General features: G+C 35.4%; 1 protein-coding gene across 11 annotated transcripts in view; it reads left to right on the forward strand.

Moving 5' to 3' along the window:
- The window catches only part of RFX2 (regulatory factor X2), a 152,288-nt gene that overhangs the window by 65,028 nt on the left and 61,319 nt on the right, over positions 1–25,941 (forward strand). For 2 of the 11 annotated variants that reach the window (XM_074203785.1, XM_074203786.1), the window contains exons 2-5: positions 2,149–2,356; positions 4,358–4,429; positions 14,919–15,070; positions 17,008–17,120. In XM_074203785.1, coding sequence (XP_074059886.1) covers positions 15,046–15,070; positions 17,008–17,120 — 138 coding nt within the window. In that variant the 5' untranslated portion in view covers positions 2,149–2,356; positions 4,358–4,429; positions 14,919–15,045. Of the gene's footprint in view, positions 1–1,376; positions 2,357–4,259; positions 4,430–14,918; positions 15,071–17,007; positions 17,121–25,941 lie in introns of those variants that run through there. The other 9 variants (XM_074203784.1, XM_074203791.1, XM_074203790.1 and 6 more) reach the window with 6 other exon arrangements.

Genomic DNA, 25,941 nt, shown 5'->3' on the forward strand with positions numbered 1-25,941 from the left:
TGAATTTTAGTGAAGGAGGACTAGGCACAGTCACCAGTCACTTTCTCCTGGACCCATTTAGGTCCAGTGGCCACATGGATCAAGAAGCCTGTAGATGGCCCTGGATTCAATGGAAGACTTTGGCTTTTTAAACTAAGGTCTTTAACAGTTCTCAGTTTGACTGAGGCAACACCCATTCAGTGATTAAGTTCAGGTAAGAAATGAGGCAAAGAATTTTTACTTAGTCAAAAAAAAAATCTTATCTGGGAGTGAAAGACCCTCAGGGTTTCTGGCCAAAATAGAAACAATCTTATTTGCCTTCATTCTGAGACATTCTGGGCCCAAACTATGATTTATTAGTTCTTGGACCAGTCAATGAGAGCCAGAGTGATTTGGTGAAGGAGATATTCTTTATCATCAATCAAAATCAAAATTTACAGAGAGAGAAAGAAAGGGAGAACAAGAAGGTTACCATTTGCCCTGATCTCAAAGAGGACCGTGATTATCAGGAAGGTGATGCCGTGACATGTAAATGAATTGAATTTAAGTGAGGGAGAGCTGTGCCTTACTTTCTCTTTCAGAGCCATCTGGGTCTGGAGGTCAAATATGGAACAGGTTGACTAGAGAAAACCCTCAGGTTTAAGGCTTGGTATTTAAAAAGGAATCCATCCCTTAAACCCCAGAATATCTTGTGATATTTCAGCAATCAAAATTTACATTCCTTTGGCAGAGCCACTGCAGGTTAAGGTATCATACCTTATGAAAAAGTGGTCTAGTAGAGTTAATATAATTGAATGCCACCTTATAGGTCAACTATCTTCTTCAAAACTTAACAGTAACTTCCATTTATGAATTATCTCTTCCAGGGTAATTAATGATGTCTCACTGTGATTTTCCCTGCCAGCGGAGCACAAGTGCTGGCAGGCCCTTCCAAACTGGAGAGTCCTTGGGTATAGGCCCAGGGATGGGCTGCTGGCCAAGAATGAGTTTTAACTCCTTGGGGAAATTCAGCAACAGATTGGCCTTAGGGTGATACATCTTTTGACTGCAACAGTTCTTGTAGAGTAGACCATCTACTAATTTATGAAGAAGCAGCAAATACATAGATGGAAGGGAGGCACTAACCTACACCACTGAAATTATAGATCCCTGAAATTAACCTTGGAAGTTACTCTCACTCTCCAGCTAGTTACTTTAGATAGAAAATGATGACTTATCTTTTCCAATTTTTTTTTAGTGAGAGAAAAAACTTGCTTTTTTTTTTTGCTCTACACATAAGTAGTTAATTGTCATTAACCAAAAAATTTTATAAGGCAAATGGGTAAAATCATATTTGCCTTATAAAATTTTTTGGTAAAAATTAAATAGTTTTTATAAAAGTGTTTTAAAAGACTTGCTCTGAATTTATTTAAACTGTCATTGGCAATAAAAATCATGCTATTTTATAGAAATACTGATTTCATCTTATTTTTGAAAATTTTATTAATAGATTAGCATTTAAATTTTAGAGATTTGTTTGAAGATAATGAGAATTTACATGACTTACACAGGGTCACAAAGACAGTACTTATTAGAGATAGAAATTAAACTCAAATTTTTCTTACTCTTGAGACCAACTTTTTATTCACTCTGCAACACTGTCTCTTAAAAACAAGATATATTAAAAATACTAAGTCATTTCCTGGGGAGAGGTGTGTGCTATAATGGAAAGGTGGGAATCAGAATAAGCTTATGTAGGTGGTAGCATTTTACCTGATCCTTGAAGAAATTACATGGAAGTAAGAAGGGAATGTATTCTAGGCATGTGAGAGAGCAGTCCTAAGTAAGCCAAGGGCACAGAGAAGTGGAAATCCATGAATGGTGTATAATAATAAGTGGCACAGTTTGAGTAGAAGACAGGATTGTATTAAGGGAAGTAATGTGCAGTAGTCCTGGAAGGGGAGAAACCATAGCTACTAGGAAGAACTTTTAAAAGGGAATTTATATTTTGACCTATAAGCAATGGGGAACTCCTAAAGTCTCTTGAGTTGGGAAGTTGGTATATTTAGAGCAAGTAGAAATATCACCTTGGCAACTATATGGAAGAAGAATTAGAGAAGGACAAGACCAGAGACTGAGAAATCCATGATTTCTATGTACTATACCAGGCTCCTTTTTTTTTTTTTTTAGATCAGCAACTCTTTTAAGTCTATGCTGCAGAGAAGATGTTGCAATGGCAAAGGAAGTTGCTCAGTGGAAGATCCTGACACTAATTCCTACACTGGCCCCTACAAGTCTCATCTAAAAAAAAAAGAAATATAGGAAAAAAAGTTGGGTTTTATTAATTTTTTTCTTTGTGGTATTGGAGGTACTGCCCTTCTTGACAGCTTACTCTAGGGTAAGTCTCTAACTGTGCTTCAGGACCAAAATCCTTCTCTCTGTATTGTTAGTCTTAACTAGGTTCATTAAAATGTGTAGTTACTAACATGTTCCTTTTAGAAGAAGCATCTATTATGTGTAAGATATTTTATCAGCAATAAAATTCAAAATACTGGTTCACCTGCCAAGGATAAAGTGAAAAAGTAGAGGATATCTGGATGTTTTCCACTGAGGAAAAGATTAAAAAAGATTTTTTTCATAAGAACACACAAGACAAAAACATGTTTATCTTGCATTAAAAGATTTTAGCCAAATTTTTTAAGGCATCATTAAATGTGTAAGCATCTGCTTGGAAAAAGGTTCAGAATAGCAAAATTCTTTCTCTTCCTGAATCAGAAAAGGCCAAGATTCATGATGTTTCATTATATTGTCTAATTACTCAGACAGTACTACTCATATTTTGAAGAAAGTGAAAGAAAAGATGAAGTCCCATGGTAATGTTAAAATAACAAAAAAGGTAGTTTCAATTAAACCATTTTAAAAAATATTTTTTAAAATTAAATTTTATTTTATTTTCAATTTCAAATCCTCTTCCTTCCCTCACTGAGAAGGCAAGAAATACAAAACCCATAACAGATATGAAGTCATGTAAAACAAATTTCTGCATTAACCATGCTTCTTTAAAAAAAGAAAAGGAAAGAAAGAAGAAAATATACATCAATCTGTTCTCTGAGTTCATTAGTTCTTGATTTGGGGATTTGAGTAGATGGAACATAGGATTGTATGAAGGGGAGTAGTGGATAATATTTTCATCATGAATTCTTTGGAATTCGCTAATTGTGCTGATCAGTTAATAAATTTTTCACAGTTGATTATCTTTCCAATATTGTTGTTAATTGTAGTCTCTTGGTTCTGCTCACTTCACTCTTGCATCAGTTCATTTAAAACTGAAACTACCTTCATCATCATTTCACAGCACAATAGTATTCCATCCAATTCATGTTTACTACAACTTGTTCAGTCATTCCCCAGTTGATGAGCATCCCCTCTGTTTTTATTCTTTGCCACCACAAAAAAAAGCTGCTATAAATATTTTTGTACTTTTCCTCTTTTTTCATCTCTTTGGGGGTATAGACCTAGTTGTGGTATTGTTGTGTCAGAGGTATTAAGTTTAATATTTGGGGATATCCTTTAAAGTTTTTAGGATTACTAAATAAAGAGATCAGTATTAATATAGGGAAATTCTTTTAGAGGAGATGTCATCCTGAAACTATGTTCTTTAACTACACTTCCTCTTACAAGCTTATTAGTGGTGAACCAACGGCACATGTCTCTTTAATTGGTTCTTAGGTTGACCATTGTTATTCCTTTAGTGATCTAGCTATTTCTGTTTCTTTGGGGACTTAATACATTCTCCTAATTGTGTTCTGTAAGAGGGATTGATTTCAAGGGAAACCAGGGACTTCAGACTAGGGCATTTATGATATGAATTTTTAATTTTTCAAAACAGTGCTTAGATTTCAGGATTCTCTTAACCTTTCTGGAACCCAATACCTTTATGGCTGTTAATAAAAGAGTTCCCTCACATCAACCCCACAGGATTAATGAGCAAATCCTGTCATTGTGTATATGACAACATAGTCCTTTTTGAATATAAAGTTGAGATCTGCAAAAAGAAAAGAGAGAGACAGAGAGACAGAGACAGCGAGACAGAGAGACAGTGTGTGTGTGTTTGTGTAAGGAACCACCCACATCAACAAAATTGCAGATTTTTGAAACTCTAAAATATATATTTTTTTAAATTCTGCTTTGAAATTCTTCTTAAAATTGGAAAAGATTAGAAAACATTTAAGAACTTTTTCACCTATTCCTTCTAACAGATAACATTTATTTAGTACTTGAAAGTCAGCAAAGCACTTTCTATCTATAGTCTCAGTTAATTTGGAGTCTCTAAACAATGTGATAATTTTTTCAATATACTTGATTTCCTTTGTAATCCTCCATATTTTGTACATTATAGGCATTATTCTTAGAAGATTCTCAGATAGATTCTTGAAACAAAATCTGGTCAAAAACTCCTGGGATAGAAAAGGTAAGAAGACCCAGAGCGGATCCTGGGGCAAGACCCACAGTTGGTGATCATATCTTGGATGAAGCCCAGCAAAAGAGAAAATAGTCAGATAAGGGGAAGAGAACTAGTGGAGAATAATGTCACAAAAATCTGGAAAGGAGAGAAAGGATTAGATGATCAGTAGTAGTATTAAAAGGCTGTGACACACCAAGAGATCATCAGTAGTAGTATTAAAGGCTGTGACACACCAAGAAGAATGGAGATTAAGAAAAGTTTGTAAATTTTGGTAATTAAGAGATCATTAGCTTTGGAGGGAGTGGTTTCCAGTTAAATGGTGGAGTTGAAAACCAGATTGCAGAGGTTTAAAAGCAAGTGAGAGGAGAGGAAGTAGAGTTTCCAATTCCTACTTTGACAGCTTTCTTAAGAATTTTAGCTGAGGGGTGGCTAGGTGGCATAGTGGATAAAGCACTGGCCCTGGAGTCAGGAGTACCTGGGTTCAAATCCAGTCTCAGACACTTAATAATTACCTAGCTGTGTGGCCTTGGTCAAGCCACTTAACCCCGTTTGCCTTGCAAAAATCTAAAAAAAAAAATTTTAGCTGAAAAGGTAAAGAGTTATAGGACAATAACAAGAATGGTCAGATCAAACAAGGAATGTTTAGGTTGGAGGAGACATGGGTATGTTAGTAGGCAACAGGGAGAATCAGTAAAGAGGGAATGAAGATAGAAAGAGTGGCGATAATAGAGAGTAATTTGTTAAAGAACAAAATAAAACAAAATCCAACAGGATGAAATGAGATTAAGGGTATGCAAAGGAATTTGCCTTATTGCCCCTTTTCATGTGGGACAAGGTGAAAGGATATGGTAGAAAACATCTGAGTATTAGGAGATAAGGAAAAAAGGAGGAGTTCTTGGTGAATGGCTTCAGTTTTTTCATTTAATTATATAAGAAAAATTGTAAAACTCAAAATAAATAAAATCTTTAAAAAATAATTATATAAGAGATGAATTCTTCAACTGAAAGCATAGAGGAGAGGATCTGGTGGAAAATTTGAGGAGAGATAAGAATGTTTAGAACAGCTGCTGTAGCATGTTGAAGAGTGAATTGATTAGATATAAAAGGTTTTACTTGTTGCAATGAATGTCCAGTTAAGGTTATAGTAAGCAGCAATTAAATTGTATCACCTGAGGCAGATAGTGGTTGAGGTTTGGCAAGGTGACATTGGTGATAGAATAATATTTTCATTGATGAGGATACTATTAACCACTGACATAAATTGAATTGTGATGGCCAAAAATATTTATCAACTGCTTTTTCAGTATTGTGAGGATGGATTTCCCCTTCCTTTGCCAGGCTATTTCTTTGACAACTGTCATAGTCTACCAGCAGACCTCTATTTAAAGCCTTTGGAGATTAGGGGGACCTACCAGAGCTTATGTACCAGTGACAGGAACCCAGGGTTACTTTCATGCTATGAGACATTGGAATAGGACTTTAGTAGAGAATTACCACAAACAATGAGATTATAAACTTAACTTGTGTTCATAAGTGTCACTTAGTTTTGTTCCATATTATTTTTTAAAAATTTAGTCCTGCAGACTAATAGAGAGAAATTTCTCTTTGGTGACATGAATTTTTTGTGCCATTTTTGTGCCATTAAGGTACTGTCAAATACCTGGGAAGTATGATTTAAATGTTATCTTGGTGGCCAAAAGAGTTCATTTGCCTCTCCAAAATAAGCAATTTATTCTTCAGGGTTATTCAGTAAGTTCTAAAGTGACTTAATGCTTTTCTGACTCTGATTAAACTTACTATCCAAGATGTTCAGATAGTTTGTAAATATTAATTCTTACTGTTTAAATCAGGTAATATTATCACTATTTAACATATGGGGAAACAAGCAAAAAGAATAAAAAAAGATTGCATAAGGTTAAAGTGATTAGTGGCTTAGTGAAGAATGGAACCCAGAAATTATCCTCATCTTTTTCTGCATTTTCTTTCCTGTCATACTAGTTACTTGGTTACCAGAATATTTGCATGTAAACAGAAGTGTCTTCCCTTTATATCCAGGCAGATTCATTCATTGATGCCTTAATCCAGACTTGGCTAAAAGTTCCTTTTTTTATTCCCTCTACATTCTCTTAACAACAGAGAAGAGATTTCCCTGTGTTTTAGTTTCCTCTGAAGCCCCTCCAAAAGGAAATTTAGATTTTTATGCTTATTTTCTTAGGTAGAGCCAAAATACACCTGAGTATAGACCTGAGCTGGTTGAAACATTTCTGCAACTCCTTTCTCACATTTATATATTTTCATTGACCTATTTTGATTGTTGAACTTTTATTAGACAAAATCTGCTTGATTTAGAAACTACATTTTTTTACATAAAAGGTAGGAGGTTGATTCTGATAAGTTCATTGGGAAAAAGCTGGAGGTCTCTTTTTTGCTGTTCAGTTGAACCCTACCTTTCCTCCTTAAATATTCAGACTTCTGATACTGGTCATATTTTCTTTATTTACCACCTGAAAATGAATGAATTTAAATGAATGAATTAATCAAATTATTTCCTGTTTAAGAGACGGAATAAAAAATTTGAGAAAGGAAACTTTATCAAAGAACCAATTTATGTCTGTCTGAAATCAGCTAGATTGTGACCATGATGACATCTTTCCATGATACTGGCTGTAGGGAGCCAGAGGCAGAAGATGAGAAGGGAGAGACAGGTAGACAGGCAGCAAGCATTTATTAAGCACTTATTCTGTGCCAGACACTGTACTGAGCACTGGAGTGCTGAGCACTGGAGTACTGATCCAAGCTAAAAGAAAGTAAAGGTACTCACACTGTTTTGTGTTTGTATTAATCCCTTCTGTCTCTTCCATCATCAGTTATCCCAAGGATTCTTCCTCTTCCTTTTCCTCTTCTAGAGACTTGTCCCATGTAACAAATTAAATTTTGTAGAGAGGGATTAATAGATAGAAAAATTCATAAATGTGAAGATGCCCCCCCCCCCCCGCCCCATATAGGACAGACGGGAGCTGCTTCTTATGTCTCTTCAGTCAAGTTGTACTTAATCTTTATCATTTTTGTTGCCTTTGCTTTTGATTTTTTTGGTATGTAATTGATCTTTCCATTTACATTGTTTGAGTTGTTTCACTTGTATCATTTTATACAGATTTTTCTACATTTCTCTATGATCATCACATAAAATTTTTGACAGCATAGTAATATTCCATTGTAGTTATTTATATATCTTTCCCATCTGCTTTCTTTCCAGTTCTAAACTATTTCATAAAGTATAGCTATAAATATCTTGGTATATATGGGGACTTTCTTCTTATAAATAACTTTTTTTGTGATATGAGCCCAGTATTGGAATAACTGATTTAAAGGTTATGGATATTTTAGTCATTTTATTTGCATAATTCCAAATTTCTTGTATTAGTTGTATCATTTTATAGCTCCACCAGCAATGTTTAAATGTGCCTAGTAAACCCCTCCAACACTGACTACTGCCATTTTTTATTATTTTTTGCCAATTTGCAGAGAATGAGGTAAAACCTCAGGGTTATTTTCATTTGCCCTTCTCATCAGTATCATTTATCCTTTCATATTTTAGTTAATGAATACTTTGCAATTCTTCTTTTGAGAATTGTTTGTTCATATCTTTTGATAATTTATCACAAAATTTTTTTATTGAACCATTTCTCTTCTTGGGTGCATTAATTTTATCTGTGCAGAAGCCTTTCAACCAAAATTATTTGTTATTTTTTGTAATTGCCTCTCCTTTTATGGTTAATAACATATCTCCTACCCAAATCTGTGAGAGGAATAAGTTCTGATTCTCCTCTAATTTTTTATAGTATGATTTTTAATATTAAGGTCATGTATTATTTTAAAATGTATTGTGGATAAAATGTTAGTCTAATTTCTGTGACATTGCTTTCCAATTTTCCCAGAAAGTTTTTTCCCCTAAATGAGTTTTTTCCTAAATAATTTATTTTTTCCACTTTATCAAACATTGAGTAATTGTGTTCTATTTTTTTCTGATTCTTTCTTATCTAGTCAACTCTAATGATTTATCTCTATTTTTAATCAATACCAGATGGTTTGATGACTGTTCTTTATGAGGTCTGAAAGTGTTATTCTCCCCTGTATCCCTATTTCGTATTTTATCATTTCTTTGCTATGCTAGATCTTTTGTTTTTCCAAATGAATTTTGTAATTATTTTGACAAGTTCTGCAAAGTATTCCCTTGCTAATTTGATTGGTATAGCATTAAAATATAAATTAGCTTTGTCATTTTCATTATATTGGTACCATCTAGGCATGAACAATGTTCCTTCAGTTATTTAAGTTGTTTCTTTAATGAGCACTTTGTAATTGAATCTATATGTCTTTTGCTTGCTTTAGGAGATATTTAATGTATTTTATAGTTAATTTGGAATGAAATTTCCTTTTCTATTATTGCTTCTTGTATTTTTAAAAATAGAGAAGAATGCTGTTGATTTTTGCAGCTTGTAACTTTACTGAAGTTATTGTGTCAATTGGTATCTTTGCTGATTCCCTAGGATTTTCCAGGTAAGCCCTCATATAATCAGCAGAAGGGATAGTTGTTTTTTTTAAGATTTTATTTGAGTTTTGAGTTTTACAATTTTTCTCCCAATCTTACTTCCCTCCCCCCACCCCAGAAAGTCAGTCTTTATTTTGTTTCCATGTTGTACATTGATCCAAATTGAGTATGATGAGAGAGAAATCACATCCTGAAGGAAGTAACAAAAAATATAAGAGATAACAAGATCAGACAATAAGATGTCTAGTTTTTTTTTTCCTAAATTAAAGGGAATAGTCCTTGAAATTTGTTCAAACTCCATGGCTCTTTATCTGGATACAGATGGTATTCTCCATTGCAGACAGCCCAGAATTGTCTCTGGTTGTTGCACTGATGGAATGAACAAGTCCATCAAGGTCGAACATCACCCCCATGTTGCTGTTAGGGTGTACAGTGTTTTTCTGGTTCTGCTCATCTCACTTAGCATCAGTTCATGCAAATCCCTCCAGGCTTCCCTGAATTTCCATCCCTCTTGGTTTCTAATAGAACAATAGTGTTCCATGACCTACATACACCACAGTTTGCTAAGCCATTCCCCAATTGAAGGACATTTACTTGATTTCCAATTCTTTCTACCACAAACAGGGCTGCTATGAATATTTTTGTAGAAGTGATGTTTTTACCCTTTTTCATCATCTCTTCAGGGTATAGACCCAGTAGTGGTATTGCTGGATCAAAGGGTATGCTCATTTTTGTTGCCTTTTGGGCATAGTTCCAAATCAGAAGGGATAGTTTTTATCTCCTCTTTACCTATCTTTATGCACTTAATTTCTTATTACTGATACTAACATTTTCAGAACACTATCAAATACTAGTGAGGATAGTGAGTATCCTTACTTCACTCTCCTTATCTCTACTACATATTACACTGCTTTTGGTTTTAGATAGATACTTTTTATGATAGTAAAAAAAGTCTCTGTAGTTTTTTTCTGCATCTGTTGAGATGATGATAGGCATCTAGATGTTTTTGCTTTTTAATATGATTAGTTATGTTGATTATTTTCTTGTTGTTGAATCATGTTTGTATCCCTGATATAGATTCTGCTTGCTCACATTGAATGATTTCTTGTATAAATTGCTGTAGTCTGTTGGATGAGATTTTGTTTAAAATTTTTTGACTCAATTTATTAGTGTTCATTATGATACTGACCTGTAGTTTTTTTTTTGTAGTCTAATAGTTTCCTTGTTTATCCCTTTTTATTTTTTGAATGTCTGTTGTTGTCATATTGCATATCAACTCTTATTTTATTAATCCACTTGAAGCATAGTAAATTTTGTTCTATTCCATTTTATTTTGTGCATTTCTTTTTTTAAATGTGTTTCTTATAAGTCACAAATTTTGTTGTTTTATTTTCTTATCCAGTCTATTTCTCTTTTTGTTCTATTGGATTGTTTAATCCATTCACATTTAAACTTTTGAGAGTTAGGTTTATATTTTCCCTTATCAACCTCTGTTTTTTCCAAGTTATGATTCCCCCTCCCCTCCCCGCTGCTTTGCTGTAAATGAATACTATGTTCCTTCATTTATTTTACCTTAACTTTTAAGGTATCCCTGTTCCCATTGCATCTCTTCCTTACAACTTTGATCCCTTCCTTAAATTTTTACTTATTAGTTCCTTTCTCTCTCCTTTCATATAGTTGCAAAATGCTTCCCTCCTTTTTCTTCTCAGTCAAATAGATTCCTTCTATTTCTCCTTCCTTTCTTCCCCTTCAGCTAATTTTGTTCATTAGGATTAGTACTTAATTTCATTTTTGCTCCCTTTCTAAAAATTAATTTCTTTAACTCTGATCCTTTTGTCTGCACTTGACCCTCATTCTCTGATTCATGTCCCCTCTAATTAGCTAGTCTCTTTTTCTTTGTAATCCTCATATAATTAACAATTTCCAAGATGTTTATTCCAACCTCTTTCCTCTAAAAAATTTCTGCCACTCCCTTCCACAAACTGCCTCATGGCTTTCCCTTTTCCATTGTGCCTCATTCTGAGAGCAATGCCAGTTTTTGTAGATATCAGAGAGAATGCTGGCTAATGGTTACCTTCCCCCCCACCCATTTGTTCAAAAATCTGCCTGAGTTCATGTTGTCCCACTCCCCTAAGTACTTGTTTTCCCTTTAAATATGTTGAATTTGAGTCTTCTATATTTCCCATGAAAATTGACTTCTTGTTTCTCTTTCTTTTTCTCTGTATTCTGTTCTACTGCCCTCTGCTGATGTAAAATGAAGAGTCCACTCTGGACCCTAGCACTGTCCCTGAAACTAGCACAGTGCTTCTCAATTAAACAACAGAACATCCATATATGATATAAGCAGAAAATATTCTATTTGGTGTGTGCCTATTTTATGGAGCATGCTTACTCTATCTGGTATAGGACTATTCTGTGTAGGAGTTCAATCAGAGTGACTTAGGGAGATTGCTAATAAGGAAGGATTATGGACCAGGGGGGTTAGGGCAGGTTTTCTTGGGGTGACAATCGTGGAGTTGGCTTTAAAAGCAGGAATTCTTTTTTTTTTAGGTTTTTGAAAGGCAAATGGGGTTAAGTGGCTTGCCCAAGGCCACACAGCTAGGTAATTATTAAGTGTCTGAGACCGGATTTGAACCCAGGTACTCCTGACTCCAGGGCCGGTGCTTTATCCACTGTGCCACCTAGCCACCCCTAAAAGCAGGAATTCTTAACCTAGAGTCTATGAACTTGTTCTTTAAAAAAAAAGTTGGTAATTGTATGTCAATATAATCAGTTTCCTTTGTATAATCCTATGTAGTTTATTCATTTAAATAGGGCTGTCCAAAATGTGACCCTTGAATTTATACAGCCCCATGTGGGTTTACTACATGCTTTAGTAAACAAAACCGTGCTACCACAGAGCTCTTACTAAAATAGCAAATCAAAATATACTGTCTATTGTTTCAATAAAAACTTTTAAAAAGTTAAATAGCCCTGCTTTAAAAAAATTCTTCTGAGAAAAGGTCAATTGACTTCAGTAAACTGCCAAAGTAGTTTGGGGGTGGGGGTGGTAAGAACTCCACCTTTAAAGAGATGGGTAGGCATTCACTAGGGAAAAACAGTGTCCATTTCAGGAATCAAAAACTGCATGAGCCAAGGTATTGCCTGTGGGATGATGTGGGAAGTTTGAACTTTTCTCCCTAGAGGTTTTGAAGGGTTTTGAATAGAGGAGTTAACACATATATTTTTAAAAGGAAGATTTTTTTCTATAGTGATCTGAAAGATGATTTAGAGGAGACAGATGTGGGAAAACTTAGTTCTGTTGGATCTTTGAGGAACAGTGACCAAAATCACAAATGGGATGCCCTACTTTTTTTTTAAATCAAAGAATAAAAAAGGAAGATGGTGCAATTTTTTGTTAAGTTTCTTGGCACTACATTTCTTTATCACATAGGCGCTTTAGAAGAAAACAAATTATAATAGGGGCTATTCATTCAATTACAGAATTTAATTTAGGATAGGGCTTGGCTTAAGTATATTTTCATTCAGTAAGATATGTATATAATTCATTATAATGTACAATAACACACAATAAATGTTCTTAGAAGGTATGAAGGCAGATGCTTCATGAGTTTGAAAGGGAAGGTTGTTACCATTTTGGAGTAGGGGCTGTCAGGAAAAGCTTCATGGATAAGATGGTATTTGAAACATTATTGCTTCCAAAATGTTGATCTTAGTTCTTCATAGCTCCCTTAGGTTTTAGGATGCTACTTCCAGAGCTACCTTGTGATAAGAGCCAAAGTGTTATGGGTACTTGATAGTCTGGAAGGATTCAATCTTGAACTTTTCTTGGCTGCTCAATTCTTGAATCCTTCTTAGAGTTTTGTAATCCTGCTTGGTTGTTTTTGCTCTGTCTTACTGAGGCTGCTGAACTTTCATTTATTTATTTAGTTCATCCATCAGACAGCCAATTAAATTGTGATAGGTGCTATGGAGATTTAAAGTTTACCATTTTGGAGGTCATGGTTTTAGTAGAAAGATGGGGTATAAGGGGAAATTGAGGACAATATACTAGAATTCACAATAAAGAGCCTCAGAGAAGTATAATAGAAAGGGGGAAGGAGTTTACTCTGATAATAATGGGTAAGAAAGCTGAATTCAAGACTTCCTTATAGAGTAACAGGTAGCAAGTTTATGATTAAATAAAAAATGGGTTTGGAGATGTCATAGTAACAGTAATTCACCTTTATCCTTCTCTATGGGAGTATGACAATCATTTAACTTCTATGAGCTTCAGTCTCATCTGTAAAATAGGATATTACTACTTATGCTCCCTACCTCACAGGACTGTTGACTACTTCAAAATTCTATTAAATGTGAGTTTTATTCTCATAAGGAAGGATTCATGGAAGGGTTATTATTTGAGTTGGGATTTAAAGGAGAGATAAGCATGGAACACACATTAAGCAATGGATCAGATGATAGAAACTCATTAACCTGGAAGCTCTTGGCCCTAATTTTTGTGCATAGCAAATCCTGAGGAAAGTGGTGGCCGTGTAGTCTTAAGGTTTGTCTCCAGCACTTTGACCAGGCAAGCTATGGAAAATAAAGTTCATACTTCAAAGCAAATTATTCCTTTGGGTGGAATTGATCTCAGTAGGACTGCTCTCTGTTTCTCTCATTAGCATCTTGTGATCTTCCCTTTTCTCTTTCTCGCTTTCTCTTCCTATGGCTTCATTGTTTCCTGTTGTAGCACTGGAACCAAATCCTCAGATGTGAATAGTTGATAGACAGGGTGGCAGTAGATTGTAAGCAAGAAGCCCTATGATGACCACCATTTCCAAGGACCAGTTTTGTGAAGAGGGAAAATGAAACAAAAGGGGGTGAAAAATCCAGAGGATAGCACAGTTTCAGAAAATTCACTAGGTAGTAAAACTATGTGTAAGTAGAAAAGAATTTGAGAGATGTCATAATACCTAGCAAGAGTTCACATTTATATGCCCCTTTTACCAGATGCTCCCCTCACATCAGAGAATGTAAGTCACGTTATTCTCTTTAACACTTGAGAAACCTGGGATATGGAGGTTTATCACTGACTTAATCCAGGCCATACTGGAAGCAGTCTTTTGCTGCTGAGCCAGGGCCCATCCTCGTTTCCTACCTATTACACAACACTGCCCCCCAGAGGGAGCCCTGTCTTAGTAATGGGTCAGATCAGTCCACTCACCTTACCCAATACATACATACATACATGCATATATATATATATATGTATATATATGCACAAATAAAAACTTTATCACCATTTGTTATCAGAAATGTCTCATCCTCTCCTCTTTGTAATATTTTCTTCTTCCTAAAGGGGAAGAGTCTTTTGATGATACACTTACAAACAATACATAAATTTCCATTTCTGCCAATAGATTTTCAATAAGATTGCAAAACTTCCAGTTAAGATTATTAAATAGTAGAATAGCTACTAAGAGGCTTGAAGGCAGAGTTTTTTTGTTGTTGTTGTTGGTAATTTTGTATTCTAGATGATTTCTTATAATACAGTAATATTCTATTACATTCATGTACTACAATTTATTTAGCTATTCCCCAATCGGTGGATATCTACTTTGTTTCTAATTCTTAGCTGCTGTATAAAGTATGGCTATAATAAGGTATGGCTATTTTGGTATGGATGGGGACTTTCTTCTTAAAAATGACTTCCTTGTGGTACAAGCCCAATATTGGAATCTCTGTTCAAAGGGTATGGACATTTTAGTCAGTTTATTTACATAATTCTGAATTGCTTTCCAAAATAGTTGTACTGTTCACAACTCTAAAAATACAATAGTGTGCCTATTATTTCATAACTCCTCCAACATTGACTGTTGTCATTTTAGGTTTTTTTTCAGATTTGTATATATGAAGTGAACTAGTTTTTTAATGCAACTTCAACTCTTTCTTTGCTTTCAGGGAATATTATAGAGAACAGAATATTCTTCAGAATGCTTAAGCAGATGAGTTGCTTATTTGCAAATAAAAACAACTTAAAGATTCGATAGTATTTGGACAGCTCAAATCCTCTCTCCATCTTGTGCTCATGTTTTTGCATTGTGGCTTACAAGGTAGAATTTTTTAAAATATGAAAGTTCTGTCTGTCAAGCAAAAAAGAGATAAAATACTTTGCATTCTTTTAAAGAAAGAAGACAACTTTATGAACAGAAGTAGGCATTACTATTCCTTTTGTAAATAACTATACCTGTTTGAGGCTCTTGTGGAGAAAAGGATGAAAATGACAATCTCTTCTATTAAATATTACCTGGGCAAGACAAAAGAAAAGGGAATAAATGCTCTTGGAAAATTTGGAGAGAGAGAGAGAGAGAGAGAGAGAGAGAGAGAGAGAGAGAGAGAGAGAGAGAGAGAGAGAGAGAGAATCAGAGAGCACTCACAATTATTGACCTTTGGGGGAAGGGATCAGGCAAATCTTTGGGGAGGAAGGCCTTGAAGGAGAAGAATTTCATTAGATTATAATTAGGAGGGTCTGCATTCCAGGCTTGGAATACAAAAATATACAGAATTAGTAGGATAAGATGAGGAAATAAGCATTTGATTTGACTGGATGCTACAGGGAGTAATAGGAAATTTAAAAAAATAATGTTTCAATATTGTGATTATCATTCTGTATTTGTGTAATCTCATTATGTTCCTATTATTGAGGAAGCTTGGTGTGGTGGGTCTAGCATCAAAGGATTCTTAGTCTGATTTCCAGCTCTACCACATACTCTTGTGTCACTGGACAAATCACTTCATCTCCCTGGGTTTCAGTTTCTTTATCTGTAAAATGAAGGAGTTAGGCTAGATAGGAGTTCTGATGTCTCTTCAGGTTTTAAATCTATGGTATTATTAATCTTTTTTTCCCCTCCTTTTTGTCTGGTTATGTTTATAATCCCAGCACTGCTAAAAAGATGTCTTTTTGGTTTGGTTAGAATTATCTGGGTAACCTATAAAGATTCTGAGATATGGTCTTATTTCATAGGCATCCCAAGTCATATCTCCTTTTCTCAGTGGAGAACCCCAAATTCTTTTTACTTATTGTAAAAACTAGTCAGTAGACAGCTCTGTGACACAGTGAATTTAGTATTGAACTTGGAGTCAGGAAAACCTGAGTTCAAATCCTGAATCAAATAATTATGTTTGTCCTTCATTATTGAAGAGCATGACATCAAGGAGATGATACCATGTCAAGCACATGAATTAGATTTGACTGAGAGAGTGCTGTGCTGAGTCATCAGCCTCACTTTCTCCTCCAGAACCATCTGATGTGAATCAGAACAACTAGAGATGACCCTGGATGCGAGGTAATCAGGATTAAGTGACTTGCCCAAGGCCACACAGCTAGTGATAGTCAAGTGTCTGAGGTCACATTCAAACTCCTGCCCTCCTGACTCCAAGGCTATTACTCCATCCTCTGTGCCACTAGCTGCCTGACAAGTTACTTAACTTCTGTTTTCTTCTCTGTAAAATGGGAATAATTACAATATTTACTTAAATGATTATTGTGAGAATCAAATGAGATGATATTTGCTATATTCTTTGCAAACCTTAAGGCACTATACAGTGCTATTATTATTATTATCATCATTATTTTCATAAACAATAAATAATTGACATAAACTTTTAATGTAGTTGAACTCAGTCTGAAAAAAAGAGAATGACAGTTATTCTTGGCCCTCAAGTGTAATTAATTGCCTTTCTATTGAGGAATAACTACAGTTGTGCTATGACACAGTAATTTCCCCAGTATTTTTTTTTATTTTATATTTAGAAACACATTCTCTGTTCCCTCCTCCTCTTTCTCTTTCTATGGAACGATTGTGCAACCTTTTTTCTTGCTGGCACAGTAATAGCAGGATTTCTGTATTTAGTCTTTGGAAGAATAACTCCTCTATATGGGTGGTACCCTCCTAATTTTGTACTTCTAATAATTTTCTTCTTTAGGCTTTCTTACTAAAGTCAGAAATACTTTCCCACTCAATTCTAATCTCTCCTTTTCTTCCTTCAGAACTGAGCATGCAGAATCCGGAGGGTGGATCAGACTCAGCGACCTCCGTGGCACTACGTACATCAGCGTCTGCTCAGGCCCCAGTTGTTCAGCCTGTGGCAGCCTCCCAGCAGGTAACATAACCACTTATGTGTTCAGTTTCAAAAGTGAAACCAGAGTTAATCTTGGCTCATTTTTTTTAATTCTTAGAGTATTTAAAATTTTTGAACAACAGAAAAAGTGTCCAAATTTTTCTGAATTGACTTATGCTTAGTTTGTATATCTAATCATGTCTTTATTTTCCCCTACTCATACCTTCCAAATCTAGCTTAAAGCAAGCAGTACTTTTAGCTAGACAATGCAAACTAAAGTTGACCTAAAGATCACAACTACTATGAAAAGAATGAAAAACTTACCTTTAATTTGAAAAACAGTTAAATAAAGAATTTCAGAGTAAATATATTTTATCAGTTAGTCAGTAAAAAATTTTAAAGAACCTTGGTAATGTGCTAAATCTGGGGATTTATCAATAGATCAAAGACAATCTCTTCTAGGAGCTCATAATCTATGGGAGAGATAACATGCAAATAACTATATACAAACAAGGTCTCTACAGGATAAATAGGAGATAATCAACAGAAGAAAGGTACTAATATTAAGGAAGATTGAGAAAGGTTTCTTGTAGAAGATGAGATTTCAGTAAGAATTTGAAGGGAATCCAATAAGCAGAGATGAAGGAGAATATTCCAGGCATAGGGGATAGCCAGTGAAACTTTCATATAATTATTTTTCATTATAAGCATTTTTTCTTCCAAAGGGATAATATTTCTAAGGAATCAATTTATATAAATATATATATATATATGTATATATATATATATATATATATATTTGGTTTAAATCATTGGAATCAATATTAATTTTTTGTATTTGTTATACTAAATTATCTTACTCTGTAATTATTTATTAGGATAAAAAATGAAAATATCAAATGAACCACTTTAGAAGTGATTTTTCCAGAAGCTGAATTATAAGAACAGTTTAACCTCCTTTATCATTTTTATGCTTTTCATTCACTTACAAATGGATCAAAATCTTTAGAAATTATTAGGGGCAGCTAGGTGGTACAGTGGATAAGAAAACCAGCCCTGGAGTCAGGAGGACCTGAGCTGCATCAGTGTTTAGTAGCATCCCTTTCCTTAGAGGTCTTCTAATCTTAGTGATTTCTTACTTGGATTCTTACTCAAGTACGATGTTTGGTGACCCAGTATGAAATCCTCCAACTCTGACATTCTGTGATTTAGAAAGAATGCTCTCTTCTCAGCAGAGGTAGATTCTAGACTTAGGCCAGCTGGTGGTACAGTAGATAGACTGATAAGTCAGGACTTAGGAAGACTTGAATTTAAATGTGATCTCAGACACTTACTAGTTACGTGATCCTGGACAAGTCCCAAATCTGTGTTCACTTCAGCTTCCTCAGATGTAAAATGTTGTGAGGATCAAATATTACAACAGTATTTGTTTTAAAAAAGAAAACTAGAGTTGCTAGGTGCCGCAGTGGATAGAACACTGGCCCTGGAGTCATTAATACCTGAGTTCAAATCCAGCCTCAGACACTTAATAATTACCTAGCTGTGTGGCCTTGGGCATACTTAGTCCCATTGCCTTCCAAAAAAAACTTTAAAAAAAAAGAAAGAAAGAAAAGAAAACTGTAACTCAATACAGATATTGTTAATTTATGGTTTTCAAAGTCAGTACATAAAAGCAGGGATCTGTTTCTATTTAAGTTTGACACCATTACTTTAGATTGCAGTAATATCAGTTGATACCTTGTCTTGGTGGAAGGGCTTATGTAGTTCAAAGAAATTCTGACTTTGCTGTGAGGGTGACTCAAGATGGACAGGTCATAGTGAGAAGTTCTGACAAAAGGTGATCCACTGGAGAGGAAAATGACAAACTAATTTAGGATCTTTCCCAAGAAAACCCCTTGGTCAGTACTAAAATGATAAAAGAGATGACAATGGAAGATAGATGAACTTTGGTTAGAAGATGTCCAACACACTACTGAGGAAGAATGGAGGACAACTTCAAGTAATTCTAGGACTAATGAGATGGCTGGGTCAAAGCTAAAAAAATAAACTTAGCTACAGAAAGCCCAGTGCTATAAAAATCAATATTGCTTAGGAACTTTGAATGTAAGATCTATGAGCCAAGTTAAACTGGATGTGATGAAACAAAAGAAGTGGAAAGATTAAATAATGACATCTTGAGTGTCGGTGGATTTAAATGAATAGAAGTAGGTGAATTTAATTCAGGTGATCATTACATATACTTCTATGGGCAAGAATCTTTTAGAAGAAATGGAGTAGTCCTCACAGTCAGTAAAAGGGTGAGAAAAGCAGTCTTGATGTGTTTTTTTTTGGTTTTTGGTTTTTGTTTTGTTTTTGCAAGGAATGGGGTTAAGTGGCTTGGCCAAGGCCACACAGCTAGGTAATTATTAAGTGTCTGAGGCTGGATTTGAACTCAAGTACTCCTGACTCCAGGGCCAGTGCTCTATCCACTGTGTCACCTAACCACCCCAGCAGTCCTGATGTTAATCTCAAAACTGACAAAATTACAAATTTCATTTGTTTTTGTAATAATTACAAATGTTCTGACCCCACCTATACTGGAGATCCCAGTTTCCCTTCCTACTCTGTTTATATGCTAGTTAACTTTGATTAACTACATATTACCAGAAAACTGGTAAAAAAGAAGACAGAATTATATTTGTTCAAATCCAAGATAAGTCATTCAGCATCATAGTAATACAAGTCCATGCTCTAATCTTTGATGCTGAAGAGGCCAAAGTTGATCAGTTTGTGAAGACCTACAATATCTTTTAGAAATAACACCAAAAGGGAAAAAAAGTGTCACATTCAACGTGAGGGTATTGGAACGAAGAAGAAGAAAATCAAAAGATAACTAAAACAATAGTCAATTTTGGCATTGGAAAAAAAATGGAAGCAGGGAAGAGACTAATACAAAATTGTCAAGACAACTTCTTAGTTATGGGAAATGGTCTTTTTCAGCAACTCAAAAGGCAATTGTGCACATGGACAATGCCAGATGATCAATACTGAAATCAGATGAACTATATATTTTACAGTCAAACAAAGTAAAGACCTGGAACTGACTGTGGCTCAGATCGTGAACTTCTTATTGCAAATTCTTTTGATCTTGGTTATAGTTTTTTATCCGTGCAAAAGCTTTTTAATTTAATGTAATCAAAATTATCTAGTTTGTTTTTAATGATGTTCTCTATCTCTTCCTTGGTCATAAACTACTTCCCTTTCCATAGATCTGACAGGTAAACTAGTCCTTGATCTTCAAGTTTGCTTATAATACTATTTTTATGTCTAAATCCTTTATCCATTTTGATCTTATCTGGGTGCCCTCACTCCTCTTTTCAACAAACTCCATTGCCTCTTTATCACCTCTAGGAAAAATATTAAATTCTCTGTTTGGCTTTCAAAGCCCTTCACAATTTAGACCTCCCTTACCCTTCTGGTCTTATATCCAAATCCCCCCCAGATACTCTATAGTCCAGTAACACTGGCCTCCTTGCAGTTACTTACATAAGTCATTCCATCTTCTAACTGAGCATTATCACTGGCTGTCTCCCATGTCTGGAATTTTCTTTCCTTAACTCCATCTCCTGGCTTCCCTGGTTTCCCTGAAGTCTCAACTAAGGAGGGGTATCCTGGAGGTAATGGAGAGCCATGGAGTTTATTCTCCTTCATCTGGATGCATTTCCTCTAAGATTATCTCCTTGTGTAAGTTTTTTCTTAAGTATCTTTTTATACATAGTTGCCAGGTCTCCCCCCATTAGATTGGGAAGGAGAGAATTTCAGGATTGGGATTTGGGAGATGATATCCTGTACAAGGAATAGCAAGAGGACAGTGTCACTGAATTGTAGAGTATATGGAGGGGGGTCAGTCAGTGAACATTAAGTGCCTACTAAGTCCTAGGAATATAAAGATAAAAGATGTGAACCTATCCCCAAGGAGTTAATAATATAATGGAGGAAGATGGGGGGAAGGAAAGGAGGTGAAAGAGAGGTAAACCTGGGTTTTGCTGGGAAATTAAGTCCAGTAGGAATAAAATGTAAGAAAACTGGAAAGGTAGGAAAGAGGCAGGTTCTATTGGTTTTGAAAGTCAATCAGAGGATTTGGAGCCACTGGAGTTTTATCATCTCTGGGAGTGATATGGTCAAACCTGCATTTTAGAAAGATCAGTTTGATATCTGAATAGAGAATAGATTGGAATAGTAAGAGACTTTGATACAAGGAGACCCACCAGAAATATATTGTAATCCTACAGGTGTGAGGGTATGAGGACCTGCACCAGGAGAAAAGGCTTATACAAGAAATGTTATAAATATAGAAATGACAAGACTTGACCACTTATTTGATAATAGGGAATAAGCATGAGGAATTGAGGATGACACCTAAGTTGTGAGCCCAAATGACTTAGAGAATGATGATATCTTTGACTGAATAGAGAAGTTAAGGGGAAGACGTTTTGGGGAAGGGGAATGAGTTCAGTTTGGACATGTTGAGATTAAGACATCTGTGGGGCATTCAGATTATGATGTTAAAAGATCACTGAAGATGTGAAACTGAAGTTTGGGAGAGAGGTTAGGGCTGGACATATACATCTAAGAATCATCTGCATAAAGATGATAATTAAAACAATGGAAGTAGATATGATTACTAAGTGGAATAATTTAGAGGGAGAAGAAAATAGGGCCCAGGTCAAAGCCTGTGAGATAGCCTACTGGTTTTTGTTTTTGTTTTTTTTTAGGTTTTTTTTGCAAGGCAAATGGGGTTAAGTGGCTTGCCCAAGGCCACACAGCTAGGTAATTATTAAGTGTCTAATACCGGATTTGAACCCAGGTACTCCTGACTCTAGGGCCGGTGCTTTAACCACTGTGCCACCTAGCTGCCCTGAGACAGCCTACTGTTAATAAGCTTGATGCAAATGAAGATCAGGAAAGTAGAGAGGAGTCTGAGCTTAGATGACAATTCATTTCTCAACTTCTGTTTCCTCATCCATAAAATGAAAGGAGTTGGACTGAATGATTTCTGCAACCCCTCTGGTTACAAGTTTCTGTTTCCATGGAATGTTGTCTTGCCTAGTCTTGCACTGTTTTCTCCTTTTGCCTAATCTCCTTTCATTTACTACTCTATACCTCAAATGCCTTTTGACTGTTCTTTTACTCTGCTGTTAAGGTTATCTATTTTACTCATAGCTTTGATCATAAGTCATGTTGTTTCCCAAGGCAGCCCATTACACTCTTGAGTAGTCTTTTTTAAGATCCTAAAGGGCCTTCCCCTTTCCACTTCAGGGCATGGCCAATTTTCTCATTCTCTCTTTTATGCACATTTATCAGGATGCCAAAACCACATTACCTCTCTCACAGCCTTCTCCTTTACACCCCAACTCTTCTTCCAGTGTTCACTCCTAAAGTATACATTATGTTAGCCTTTTTCTATGACTGAATCTTTTTAATAATCTCTTCCCTTCAGTCATTCAAAACAGTTTTCCCAGTTAACTACAAGTGAGAGGTGCATTATATTCTATTTTTGTTCTATCCCATAGCTTGACCTAGTCAGTAAGTCTTTGACATTTACAGTACCTTAGGTCAGACTTAGTCATAAAACTCCCAAGTTGGACCTGAACCTGATTAAAATGTAATTGGAAAATATTTAATAAAATAGACAAAAATGTAGGCAAACCCAGATAGTGTTAATTTGTGTTTTTTGTAAGTGAATATACAGCCTTCAGGGAGTTTCCACTTGAATTTGATACCACTATTGCTCTAGGCTTAATATAGAGCTCTGCACACTATATAGAGTTAATAACTCAATTAAAGTTAAATGACTGATTTACCTGGAGGGAAATCCCTTTTTGCTTGTGTAATTCTTATGATTCATCCATTGTCTGGTTGTTTGTACATTATGTAAATATTAATATATTAAATGTTTTACTCTTGTACAATTGGTGCCATTGAAAAAGGAATTTAGACTTTTTCATATCAGTATTAATTATCTTTGGTTCCAGAATCTCATAGGTATACTCTGTCAATTTAGTCTGCATTTTGTGATACAAATGTATCCTTTTTTCTTTTACTTGTCTATCTGTTCTTCCTACCTTAATTAATTCAACAATTACTTGTTAATATGCAAATATTACATATGTTAGATGTAAGACATATTTGGCTCTTTTATGGAGTTAATAATCTAACATGAGAGAACACATAGACAAATATGCCAAATGATAAAGTGAATGAAAAATAATCATAGACTATGTATTATATATGTGTCTACTGTATTTGATCCTAGAGTAACTGGAATTTATTGACTAGGGAAGTGAACCTGCTATTTAGGAAGCAGGGTATTGTTGGTATCAGAAGAAAGAAGGGGGCATTTATGAGAGATGTTAGAAAGATTATGCAAGGTTAGAAGAAAGAAAGATCATTTCTGATTATTTTAATAAAGCAATACTTTTTCAGGGATGGTGTTTAAACTGGTCTTGAAGAACAGAAGTAGTATTTCAAAAGTCAGAGATTAGAGAAAAGAGATCCTTGTCTTAAGCTCCCTCTCTCTACTTTAATCCATCTTCTATGTTTTTGTTGTTGTTCAGACATTTCAGTTGTCTTACACTTTGTGATTCCATTTGGGTTTTGTTTTGTTTTTTGACAAACATGCTGGTAGGTTTATTCCATTTCCTTCTCTAGCTTATTTGACAGATAAAGAAACTGGGGCAAACAGGGTTAGGTGTCTTGCTCAGATCATCCAGCTAGGAAATGCCTGAAAAAGTGTACTTGAGTCTTCCTGGCTCCAAACCTGCCACTCTGTCCACTTTGCAGCCTAGCTGCCCCTGTCATACACACAGATGCCAAAGTAATTTTCTTAAAGTATAACTATAACCATGTCACTCCTTTGTAAACTTCAGCAACTTTCTCTTACCTCTAGGATCCCATGTAAAGTCTTCTGGCATTTAAAGTCCTTCATAACTTCACAGAATCACAGGATTTGATAGTTAGAAGGGACAAGTGTAGCCATCTAGTCCAAACCATCTGCAAAAAGAATCTCCACTATTCTGAATTCAGATAGTTTAGTCTTGGTTTGAAGATCTTTAGAAGAACTAAACCCCAAACTGCCTTTCCAGGTTACAAATTATAGTCCTTCATGTATTTGACATAGGGTCCAGGCAAATTGCTCTTTTTCCTGTCTCGCACAAATGCCACTCCTTCCCCAATCTCAGACTTTTCACTATCTGTCTCCCACACCTGAAATGGACTTTTTTCTCTTCCTTTAATTTCCTTCCTTAAAGATTCAGTTCAAGTGCTCCCTTCTATGTAAAGCTATTCCTGATCTCTACAGCTGCTTCTGCCTTTCCTGTATTCCTGTATTTTGTATTTATTTTTATGTGTAATTTTACTTGATAAAGAATATCAAGGGAATGCCTCTTGAGGGAAGAAACTGTTCACTTTTGTCTTTGTATCTCCAGTCTCCCTAGTGTTGAGTACAATCCTTATCATATAGTTAGTGTGTAATAAAAGCTTGTTGATTCCAGGCTTAAGAAATGGTATTACAGGGAGTGACTAGGTGGCGTAGTGGATAAAGCACTGGCCCTGGAGTCAGGAGTACCTGGGTTCAAATCCGGTCTCAGACACTTAATAATTACATAGCTGTGTGGCCTTGGACAAGCCGCTTGACCCCGTTTGCCTTGCAAAAACCTAAAAAAAAAAAAGAAATGGTATTACAAAGTCACAGGGCAGGAAAACAGTTTATGGAACTGGAGCATAGCTTATGAGGAAGAGAAAATTAGGAAATAATACCAGAAAGATATGAAGGACTTTGAAGTCAGAATAAAGAGTTTGAAATCTTTTCAGTAATGAATTCAGGAACCAATGAAGGATTTGGGGATGAAAAGAAACCTGGTTAAAGCACCTCTAAACTGTAGGACAACTATCTATTTGATAGCAACATAAAGAATAGGTTAAGAGGCAGGTAGATGGTGCAGTGGATAGAGCACTGGTCCTGGAGTCAGGAGGACCTGAGTTCAAATCCGGCCTCAGACACCTAATATTTACTTAGCTGTGTGATCTTGGTCAAGTCATTTAATGCCTTGCAAAAAACAAAAAAAAAAGAGAGAGAGAGAGAGAACGGGTTGAAGTGGGGATAAAGTGGCAGTAAGGAGGTTTGTTAGGAAGATTTTTCAGAGGTTATTGGCTACAGGAATGTTCTTTTTTAGGAGATCTATTGAAGTATAACATCTTGTTAAATTGATTTGAAGGTGGAAGGTGGAGAAGGAAGAGAGGAGCTTTAAAAAAAAAATCCAAAAGACTACTAAAGTTTCAAGTACTGCAGACAGTTGATTGTGTCCTTGGTCAGAAACATAAGTCAGAAAGAATCAATTTTCTTTAAGGTTTTTGCAAGGCAAACGGGGTCAAGTGGCTTGCCCAAGGCCACGCAGCTAGGTAATTATTAAGTGTCTGAGACTGGATTTGAACCCAGGTACTCCTGACTCCAGGGCCAGTGCTTTATCCACTACGCCACCTAGCCACCCCTAAGAATCAATATTTAAGGCAAAATGATAAAATTCTGATTAGAACATGTTGAGTTTGAGGTGTTGCCTGCTCTGAGTGTGTGATGATGGTGGTGGCTTTTAATCTTTTCAGGTGGGTTCATTACTCTAGAATAAATAATTGTCTTCCAACGATTTGAATTACTGCATTGTGGTAAGGCAGGGAATTGTAATACATTTATTTAATCCAAAAGAGTTAGGAGAGTTGCAAAAATCATTTGTACTTGACTTTGGGATTTTGAGTATGGGTTTAGCTGATTAGGAATTTGAAGTAATTGAACCCAAAATGCTGGAATCACACTGTGAGTACCCAGCTT

This window comes from Macrotis lagotis, chromosome X, assembly GCF_037893015.1.
Source record: "Macrotis lagotis isolate mMagLag1 chromosome X, bilby.v1.9.chrom.fasta, whole genome shotgun sequence".
In the NCBI taxonomy this organism is placed as follows: Eukaryota; Metazoa; Chordata; class Mammalia; order Peramelemorphia; family Peramelidae; genus Macrotis; species Macrotis lagotis.